The sequence below is a fragment of the Dendrobates tinctorius genome, unplaced genomic scaffold (genome assembly GCF_039654945.1).
Source record: "Dendrobates tinctorius isolate UK_male_01 unplaced genomic scaffold, ASM3965494v1 ptg000274l, whole genome shotgun sequence".
In the NCBI taxonomy this organism is placed as follows: Eukaryota; Metazoa; Chordata; class Amphibia; order Anura; family Dendrobatidae; genus Dendrobates; species Dendrobates tinctorius.
Genome location: NW_027361941.1, coordinates 477,008 through 488,519, shown reverse-complemented (window position 1 = coordinate 488,519; position 11,512 = coordinate 477,008). Strand labels below are relative to the sequence as shown.

Here is an 11,512-nt window from a genome sequence, read left to right as displayed (position 1 = left end):
CCTGTGAGTCCTATTAACCCTTTCGCTCCCTGTCTTCTCCTTTCTGACAGGACAATCTCTGAATTCGGACAGTGTGACAGGAATTTCAGCAATGTGGAAGGAAAAAATGACAATTTTCCTGTTTTCCTCACAGAAATGTGACTTTCCCCCAAATGTATCATTGTCCTACAGGTGACAGGAGCGCTGAGGCCGCACAGTGCGCCGTGTCTCCTGAGTGCCGATACCCCACAGGCTCGGGAGGGAAGGGGCGCCATTGTGGCTGGGATAGACGGCGGACGCCGTGTGACGTGTGAAGAGCGCTGACACCAGAACAGCAGAGACCCCACAAGTGGCCCCGTGTTACCCCCTCCACCTCTGGGGGGCTCATAATTATATCATCATTGGGCAGAAAAGTCTTCACATCGATCTTGTAATATAGGAAAGCCTAAGGCCAGAAATAATCCCCATAAATCACTGTACATGGAGACTTTGGGGTCAGATCATTTCTGTCCGTTGTGTTTGTGGAAACAAAAATCTTTTCTAAAAGCCTCAAACTTCTGTGTGTGACTCAGAGCTGAGATCTAACGTGATAGAAGATTCCAGTGCGGGGAAGACGGGAAACCTTCATATAGACGGCCGGTGGGGATGGAGGCAGTGACCGACTCTGGCCAACTCTGTCTCTAGAGCCGCAGTAGAAGATGAAGATGTCGTCCTCATCATGAAGGAGTTATTTCTCATGTCGCGTGTAATGAATATCTCCTGCAGTATTGCTAATGCCGATTCCAGTGTCGGTAATGAGACGAGAATTAGCGTTATGGAGGATGAGTCTATGAGGAACGTGTTCAGCTGCCGACTCCGAGGAAGAAACTGCTTGTTGTCTGTGGCCTAAATATATAGGTTTTATTAGTAGATGTCAGGGGAGAAAACTAAACCCTGTAAGATAATAAATCTCCTCATATGTTTCCCTTATTATCTCCAGTAATTGTATTATTACACAGGATTCTTATGATGTTACATCGGATCATCTTCTTCTCATTCAGGTCTCTACAATATCGGATCCTCTCAGTGAAGATCTTCTACAAAAGAGAATTTTCCTGATTTACCCATCAAGGATGGATATGGACAGAGACAAGATGGTGGAGAGGATGTTACACCTCACCCTAGAGATCCTCTTCCATCTCACTGGAGAGGTGAGAGATTCTGATGACGTCACATTACATCATTCTTATCTATGGGAATAACAGATGGACAGAACTGGAGCTGTGAGGACTCTGGAAATGTCTGTAGTGAGATTTATTAATGTGTCTCTCCATAACCAGGATTACACAGTGGTGAAGAAGACCTCTAGTGATCGCTGTCAGGACCCTGTGTCTGAGGGATGTGGAAGACCCCTGAGCCCAATCATGGGGCCTCCACCTCACACCCTGATCCATGAGGACATCAATGACCAGAAGATCCTAGAACTCATCTACAAGATGACTGAGCTGCTGACTGGAGAGGTGACACTGCTGGGAATACTGGGACATTACACAGTAACACTATGAAGGGATCGGGGGATGACGGTATCATTGTATGTGTCAGGTTCCTATAAGGTGTCAGGATATCGCTGTCTATTTCTCCATGGAGGAGTGGGATTATTTAGAAGGACACAGAGATCTCTACAAGAACGTCATAATGGAGGTTCCCCAGCCCCTCACATCACCAGGTAATAGACAGGACTAAATACACACGGCCTATAATTATCTGTATGTAGAGAATGAATTCAGTCCCTGTATGTGTTTCCTCCAGATCTATCCAGTAAGAGGACAACACCAGAGAGATGTCCCCGTCCTCTTCTTCCACAGGACTGTAAACAAGAGGATCCCAGTGCTCCTCAGGATCATCAGGTAGATGGAGAGAAGGTGTCAGGAGATCTCCCCTATGATGTGTAGACGGCTGTGAAGGTCTTGTGCTCAGTCTTGTTTTATCCACCAGTATTATATGTTTTATACTTGTGTAATGAGAACGGTGGAGATGGCAGGATTAGAGCTGATCATAGATGGGACTTCTCCATCTGTCGGTGACTTTTACAATATTTGTTTCAGGGTGAAGATCTGACCCGTATTAATACTACAGAGACATATGTGAGGGGTGATGAGCGGTGTAAAGAGGAGATTCCCACATATGACTACCCAGGTGAGTAGTAACCACTGAATGCAGAGAAGTCACAGATTCCTCTCAGTCACCGGCTGTGGCTGCTTTATCGGTGGTGTAGTCCGGCCGTATTACCATGTCACCATTTTGCCTCTAGACCACAATATTCTCCTCCACCCAAAACTGTTTAAATGACTTTGGGCATCGAAAGCCCTTTTCTATAGAACGTACAACCTGGTGGATCCACCTACCCCCTGGTATTAGGAGACGTTGACCGTTACCTGCCCAGTTCTGTAAACTACAGTCAAATGACAGCGTACGTAGAATGTGCTGACAAGATAGAAAATCACTTGAAGAAAAATCTTATGCTGGGCCTGTAAGAGAAAGCGGAGGGTAATGATGCTGTTGGCTTCCTAGATCCCTGAGATCTTATCGGATGAATCTGCTCTCCCTTCTGTGCTGCTGAATGTCTCATGGTCCCTACAAGACCAGGTCCAGTTTTTCTGGCCAAACTTCCCTTTTATGAGCGGCAACAGTAAATGTGCATTGAGGCCAAGTGTGAATTTCTGTATAATAACAGAGTTTCCCTTTATCCTGACTTTTCAATTTGTGTTAAAACTACCATATTTTTCGGACTATAAGACACACTGTTTTCCTTCAAAAATATGGAGGAAAATGGAGGGTGCGTCTTATAGTCCAGATGTACCGGCTCTTGCTGTGGTAGGGAGGTGGGGGAACGGCATCGGCGGAGCAGCGGGTCACACGAGGCTGGAGCCGGTAGCTGCGGCTAACTCCTGTTCTTGCTGCTAAAGAGAAATGAATATTCACTGCATTCCACTCCCATGGGCTTGGAGGGCAATGAATATTCATTTCTCTTTAATAATAGTATCTTGATATGATTAGCCCCCAACCCCGGTCCTGGTATGCATGGCCCCATCCTTATAATTGGCCCACACCACCATCCCCATCCACATCCTTGTATGCATGGCCCCTTCAGAAAACATTAAAAAACAAACCATTACACTTACCTACCCCGCGCTCCCTCGCAGCGTCCTGCTCCGGTGCCAACAACTGCTATATGCTTGTAAGCAGCGCATGGCAGGGATGTTACGCGCTGCTCACAAGCAGAGCACAGCTGCCAGGACTGTGCACGCAAAGGGCAGTGAGTATTCTTTGCTCTTCAGTAGCGCGCAGTGTCAGCCACCGGTTTCCTGCTGCTACCTGCGGTCACGTGTGCCGCTACTTAAGAGAAATGAATATTTGTGAATACTCGCTGTTCTCAGCGCTGCTTACAAGCATATAGCAGTTGCTGGCAACGGAGCAGGACGCTGTGAGGGACCACCGGGTAGGTAAGTGTAATTTTTTTTTTTAATGTTTTCTGTTGGGGCCATGCATACCAGGATAGGAATGTGGGTGGGGGCCACTTATAAGGATGGGCCCCTGCATACCAGGACGAGATGGGGCCCTGCATACCAGGATAGGGATGGGGCCCTGCATACCAGGATAGGGATGGGGCCATGCATACCAGGATAGGGATGATGGGACCATGCATACCAGGATAGGGATGGGGACCCTGCATACCAGGGTAGGGATGGGACCATGCATACCAGGATAGGGATGGGGCCATGCATACCAGGATAGGGATGATGGGACCATGCATACCAGGGTAGGGATGGGGCCATGCATACCAGGATAGGGATGGGGACCCTGCATACCAGGGTAGGGATGGGGCCATGCATACCAGGATGGGGATGAGGACATGCATACCAGGGTAAGGATGAGGGGGCCATGTGTATCAGAATGGGGAGGAGGGGGCCATATATACCAGGATAGGGGATATTAAGTACAGAATTGACCACATTTTTTGGTTCAATTTTTTTTCCTAATTTCCTCTAAAACCTAGGTGCATCTTATGGTCCAAAAAATACAGTAATTTCAAGGAGGATTGTGATAAACTACAGGACAAGCATTCCACCTGTGCCATGATAGATCTCTAAGCTGTGCGTGGCTGGTGGCTGTAATATACATTTATTCCTGCCTGCAGGAGATGTGTTGGCTCCAGCCCTGGTGTCATGGATTCACTCCACGTCATAAATTACATTGTTTTCCATCCTAAGGAATTCAGATTACTGCACAATCTCTCCTGAAATGGGGGCGCTAATACTTTCTCTACTCTTCTGGTCAGGATTCATAGTGGCTCCAATGGTCCACCATAAATGAGGGCAGCTCCAGTTTAGTGTTCTCCCCTCGTACATACGTTGTTGTTGGGGATGTAACATTTTTTTTATTCTGTCTTTTTTTTTACCTGTTCCTTCTGTATGATAGTTTGATTGTGGTGGGATCGGCCTTCCTGCCTAATGTGAGTCTGTAACTCCCTGATAGTCTTGAAAAAAATCTCTCCATTGCCTCTTCCAAATGCCTAAGATCTAAATTTTAAGTGCCCCTGTCAGCAGGATTGTGCTCAGTAACCTACAGACACTGTCAGGTCGGCACCATTATACTGATTACAATGATACCTGGTGATGAAATCTGTCTTGTGGTTGTTGTATAATCTTTATTTGTAGTTTCCAGTTAATGAGATTCTCGTGCTCTGGGGCGGGGCTGTGGGCGGGGCTTTATGTGGTGCTCTGATTACATATTAATCTGTATTGGCTTATGACAGGTCGCTGACCCCTCGCTGACCTGCCCCCATTATTACATATTGATATTATTGTTGATAATGCCTATAATATTGTGGCTACTGTGAGGCTTAGAAAAAAATTACATCCAGCAAAATGTCACCGGCGATGGCGGCGCCTGCACAGTAGCATCTATAAGTAAGAGACAGAGGCTACTGGACAGGGGCCGCTGGTGACATTTTGCTGGATGTAATTTTTTTTCTAAGCCTCACAATAGCCACAATATTATATTATCAACAATAATATCAATGCTATTATATGCATTATGTAATAATGGGGGCAGGTCAGTGAGGGGTCAGCGACCTGTCATAAGCCAATACAGATGAATATGTAATCAGAGCACCACATAAAGCCCCGCCCACACCCCCGCCCCAGAGCATGAGAATCTCATTAACGGAAAGCTACAAATAAAGATTTCATCACCAGGTATCAAAGTAAGACCCCTTTCCATAACTAATCCTATAGTTATATGATAAATAAAGATGCAGCCAGAATAAAGTCTTTTATTAGAAATAAAACAAAACACAGGGCAAGTGGGAAGAGCCGGGCAAAGCACCAGAATTGGCGCATCTAATAGATGTGCCTTTTCTGGGCAGCTGCGGGCTGCTATTTCTAGGCTGAGAATACCAGCCCCCAACTGCCAGCTTTAGCAAGGCTGGTTGTCAGAAATGGGGGGGACTCCATGCCATGTATTTAAATTATTTCTTTATATAATTAAAAAAACAGTGTGAGGACCCCTCTATTCTTGATAACCAGCCTTGCTGAAGCTGACAGATGAGGGTTACAGCCCTCAGTTGTGTTTTGCCAGACTGGTTATAGAAAATACAGGGGAACCACACCGTTTTTTTCATTCATTTATTTAGTTATAACGCAGGCAGTGGGTGAGGAATACTCCCATCATCCGCTCCTGCTGTCACTGTTCTTGGCAGCAGCAGGTGTAGGTTGATGGGAGTAATAGTCCCAAACGCCCGCACCTACTATCATCATTCTCACTTTAATATAACTCTCATCATTCTAACTGCCGGCAGAGCAGAGGAGAATGATGAGAGCGTCTTCAGCACCCGCCACCGGGGAACAGCGATTAATGTAGCGCTTCTTCCCTGCCGGCCGTCCATGTGGTACGGATGCTGACATAGTTGTCACACGTGTGCCACGAGTATTACACACATGGACATCTCCGGTACCGGAAATATCAGGACGTGTGAAACCGGCCTTATACACAGTTCTCTTTAAATGCCTAATATTTCTTCTTGAAACTCATCTGACAGAAAATATTGGAGCTTAGGATAGTTTAGATTGTGAAGTCTCTGAGACCCATACTCTAATTACCCCAGAGAGGTTTCACCACTAGTTACTCATTTATTACTGATGGAGACTGTGGAGTTTGATCATTTCAGTAGTTCCTAATCAGGCCCCATTATTAATATCTGACGTGTGTCACTTTATGTGGTGGTAAGTTTGGAATTCTGCACAAAGGATAATAGAAAACAAATGGATCTTACAAATTATTTTCCAGCTTCGCACTATACTCTATATACGGTTGTACTCTACTGTCTGGGCACATGGCAGTGTTCAGAAGGGAAGGAGCGCCATTTCGCTATTTGAATGCAGATCTTGCTGGAATAGTTTGCAGACACAATGTATTGGGAGCACTGTTCGTGGTCACCTGGCAGCTCAAAAGATGTCCACCATGAACATGCTTGGCTCTATCTTCTCTGCTTTCCATATCCCAAGGATTGCCTTGCTCATTGCCCTATAACACCCTCACATGGATCTGGACTTACACTGGGACCCCTAGGCTTGGCCCATGGTGTTACCTGCTCTTCTGTGGTGTTAGATGGCAAGAAGAATAGTCAGGTAGCTGGGTCAGAACCAGAAGGACAGAATACAGAATCAGAAGACACAAGAGTAGTCAGTAAACGGGCCATGGTCACAACAGGAAACAAATACACAAGCCGCAAGCTGAGCACAGAGGACTGAACCAGAGGAGAACAGCGCTGTATCTGGCAGATTCCGGCCATGTGCTTTGCGCTTTAGTAGGGTGTGGTACTTTCCAATTGGCTGAAGTAGGGAGCAGATTACTCCAGCTGGACAGCAGGAACAGATCCCAGATGAGATTGGACACATCATATGCAGAAGCCCTAATATAACAAAATGACAGAAAACCAGAATAGTCGAAATCCCCATAAAGTGATTCCATTTTATAAATTAATTCACTGAGGGTTATAATCCTTAAGAGGAGTGAATATTTTGACTCCACAGCCACTTTCCGGAAATTAACACGCAGTGGATGTTGGAGAGTGAAAATTACACATTTGCCATTTTATTACCCAGCACATAGTGCCCAGATTGTGCTCCAGGAGACACCGCAAATTAAGTGGGTTCTTCTCACTATAATATTGCTAAATACAGGGATCCTAAATGTTGTTGGCGCACACTGCAAGACTCCGAAGTGAGAGCGGATTTTGCTGGATTGGTTTATGGAAACCTTGTTGCTTTTCAACAGTCTTTGAGCCACTAATAGTGCGGGAACCTCTGTTTTTCCATTGACAGATGATGGACCTGAGTGGGGACTTGTTTTTTGTGAGATGAGAATTGGTATTATTTTCACCTGCATAACATTGATTGGTTTCTTTTTATTCAATATTTGGGAGGCAGAATGAACAAACAGTTGAACACCGCACACTACTGGCTCATCCAACAAGGTTTTCTATTAGACTGTGAACTGTCATTGTGTTGGTAAATAATTAAAGCCTTTACATAGCTTGCCATTTTTATGTACAGTTTAAGTAGAAATGTTCAAAAATATAAAACTCAAGGATATTTTATTAAAAAATAATAGTTTTTATCTTAACAGATGACTGTACCAGGAGATCAGAGGGACAGCTGACATCTTCAATTTTTAAATCTGATGATCTTGAGATCCTACAAGATACAACTAAAGTGATTGCTGTTACTCCAGATATATCATCATCCATTCACAGCAAAGATCTGTCATCTGATCCTATGAAACAGGTCCCATCTTCTGATTCATTACCAATTACTAAGGAAAATCAAAGTCACAAAAGAGGCATTAAAAAACAAACTGCTCCTAAAGCAAAGAAGTCATTTTCATGTTCAGAATGTGGGAAATGTTTTACATGGAAATCACATTTTATTACTCACCAGAGAACTCACACAGGGGAGAAGCCTTTTTCCTGTTCAGAATGTGGGAAATGTTTTAATCAGAAATCGGTTCTTGATAGACACCAGAGAACTCATACAGGGGAGATGCCCTTTTCCTTTTCCTGTTCAGAATGTGGGAAATGTTTTGAACATAAATCAAATTTTGTTATCCACCAGAGAACTCACACAGGGGAGAAGCCTTTTTCCTGTTCAGAATGTGGGAAATGTTTTAACAATAAATCCGATTGTGTTAATCACCAGAGAATCCACACAGGGGAGAAGCCTTTTTCCTGTTCAAAATGTGGGAAACGTTTTAACACTAAATCTGATTGTGTTAAGCACCAGAGAATCCACACAGGAGAGAAGCCTTTTTCATGTTTAGAATGTGGGAAATGTTTTGCACGTAAATCACAATTTGTTACACACCAGAGAACTCACACAGGAGAGAAGCCTTTTTCATGTTCAGAATGTGGGAAATGTTTTAGGAATAAATCAGATTGTGCTATGCACCAGAGAACTCACACAGGGGAGAAGCCTTTTTCATGTTCAGAATGTGGGAAATGTTTTGCACATAAATCACATTTTGTTACCCATCAAAGAATTCACACAGGGGAGAAACCCTTTTCTTGTTCAGAATGTGGGAAATATTTTGCACAGAAAGCACATTTTGTTGCGCACCAGAGAATTCACACAGGGGAGAAGCCTTTTTCCTGTTCAGAATGTGGGAAATGTTTTAACAGTAAATCAGATTGTGTTAAGCACCAGAGAATCCACACAGGGGAGAAGCCTTTTTCCTGTTCAGAATGTGGGAAATGTTTTAACAATAAATCAAGTTGTGTTAGGCACCAGAGAATCCACACAGCAGAGAAGCCATATTCATGTTCAGAATGTGGGAAATGTTTTAAATGGAAAATAAGTCTTGATAGCCATCAAAGAACCCACACAGGAGAGAAGCCTTTTTCCTGTTAATGTGGGAAATGTTTTAACCAGAAAGCGCTTCTTGTTAGACATCAGAGCAGTCACACAGAGGAGAAGCCAGTTTCATTTTCTTAATGTGGGAAATATTTTACCTGGAAATCAACTGTTAATAAACATCAGAGACGTCACATAGGGGAGAAGCCTTTTTTATGTTCATAATGTTGGAATAGTTTTAACCAAAATTGCACCTCCTCAAATGGGTTGTCTCTTGTCATTCCTCATGTTTGCTGACAAAATAATAAAAAATAAACTTTATTAATTACAAATGTAAAACTATACCCATAATTCGCCCCCTGAAGGTTTGTTGGAAAGTGACTAATAGAAAAAACATGTACCCCACATCTCAGTATATAGGGTGAGGTGACGTATACACACTCACTCTCCAAGCCTCTCATTTCTACAGGTTTCATCGTCCTCACCAAAGGCGACTCATCAGGAGACTATTTAATATTGACCTATATTCAAACGAGACTAAACGAAAAAAAAAACTAAAATCATGTATCATGTTATCTGAAACAGTCAGAAAACTAGACACATATTGGCAGATTTCAAACTATATACCTCGGAAGTTTATAAGCCCCTCCAGTGTCAGGAATAGATAGTATGAATTTGAATTTACCAAGTCGCTGCAATGAAACAAAGAGTGAAAAATGTAAAGGGGTGTGAATACTTTCCGTACCCGCTGTATCAGTAAAAATAACTCCTCTTTATTAGGTTAAGTATAAAAGAATTGCGCCATTTTCTGATACCCGTCGCATCTCCATTTTTCGTGATCTCGGGTTGGGTGAAAGTCTATTTTTTGCGTGCCGAGCTGACGATTTTAATGGAGACCATTTTGGTGCAGATACGATCTTTTGGTCTTTCCTTTATTGCATTTTAATGCAATGTTGCGGCGACCAAAAAAAGTGATTCTGGCGTTTTGACCTTTTTTCTCGTTACGCCATTTAACTATAGGGTTAATTCTTTTTTTATATTGATAGATTGGGCGATTCTGAACGCGGCTATAACAAATATGTGTATGTTTGATTTTTTTTATTGTTTTATTTTGAAAAGGGGGTGATTTGAACTTTTATATTGTTTTTTATATTTTTTTAAACATTTTATTTTTACTTTTGCCATTGTGAAGACATGCAGCATTGTATCTTAATTAACCAGACAACTATTTTTTAGCAAATGAATAATAGAATGTTATCTGTATGTTGGCTTTAAATTTAAGTGTTGATTTCTAGTTGGTCAAGAAAACAGACTTGTTTGTGTAAGCCAGTAATATTGACTTTTATTGTGCGCTTATCCTTGATCACTAGTGATGTTTGCTGATATGCTAATTATGCATTGTGTTATGGAGCCAGTTTGTTGACTTCTAAAACAGAGAGGGAAAAACTATGCAAATAGTTTAAATAATCAATAATGCTATAATAATCTCATCTCCATTCTTACCCTTTATGTAAATACTGAATGAGGGACACTTGTTAAGTGTAAAAATGGGTTACATGCCTCTGTATAAAGAGACTGAGAGAGAGAAACAGCCAGAGAGATTCTGCCAAGACATCTATACATCCAAAGGACAAGAGACAGGACAGCAGTCACAACATCATCAAAAGGGACATGGATCTATCATTCTATAGGAAACAACCTAGGGGTTTTCAGCCTCGGTTGGAAGAATACAGATCTGCTCCATTAACCATCACTGAACCATGGCTACGTTTGGAGAAGCCAGATTGTGATCTTTGGATCAACCGGCCTTGTACCTTGTATGGAATCAATGGACTGTCATCTTCCTACGCTTGTTGTTACCTCCTCTCTGTGTGCGTGCCACAGGTGGAGTAGTCGACCCTGGAAGATGAAGCCAGGTTGTGATCCTCGGATCAGCTGGCCTTGTATGGACTGTGATCTTCCTACGCTTGTCATTACCTCCTCTGTGTGTGTGCCACAGGTGGGGTAGTGACCCTGGAAGATCTGAAGTCACAGCAGCTATTATCCTGGCGGGTCAGCGGAAGGGTGAGACTCTGTAATGTGCCCCATCTTGGGTATTGTGCTGGGACTGTTCTATGTGTTATCTGCCTGTTTTGTGGTACAATAAAGCATTGCCACACTGTTTTACCCTCACCCTGTGTTGTCTGAGTAGCGTTTTGCCCATGTTAAAAGGAGAGCGGGAGTTCGGCAGGATGATCCCTGGTTCATGTGGTTTTGGCTACCGGGCGGTGCGCATAGAGGTCTGCTGGAAACCTCTTTTTGTCATGCCCACCCATCCGTGACCCATGATAATGTGACAAGGTCACCGATGGGCGGGATTTCCGGCAATCTTGCTGGAAGTGCGCATTAAATGCCGCTGTCAGAGGCTGTTAGGGGCAAATGGCAGCTGTTCAAAACAGCTGACGTGCCGGAAAAGATGTGAGCTCACCGCCGGAGCCCACATCAAAGGGAGGAAGTACATTTACACCCAATGTCAGAAAGGGGTTAAAGGGGATTGTTTTTACGGAGACAGAATTGGTAATCAATCATGTATACATACAAATAATTACAAAGATACACAGCTTCTGATGGTAAATAGTATAGAGTTACCACAAGAAAATATAATT

At 43.3% G+C, this 11,512-nt stretch overlaps 1 protein-coding gene across 1 annotated transcript; it reads left to right on the top strand.

Moving 5' to 3' along the window:
* The first annotated feature begins 1,334 nt into the window (after positions 1–1,334).
* On the top strand, positions 1,335–11,030 carry LOC141072500 (uncharacterized). Its single transcript, XM_073559777.1, has 5 exons — positions 1,335–1,478; positions 1,561–1,684; positions 1,768–1,865; positions 2,064–2,154; positions 7,648–11,030. The coding sequence occupies exons 1-5, from the start codon at positions 1,383–1,385 to the stop codon at positions 8,922–8,924; spliced, it is 1,686 nt and encodes a 561-aa protein (XP_073415878.1). The 5' UTR covers positions 1,335–1,382; the 3' UTR covers positions 8,925–11,030.
* Positions 11,031–11,512: the final 482 nt, after the last annotated feature.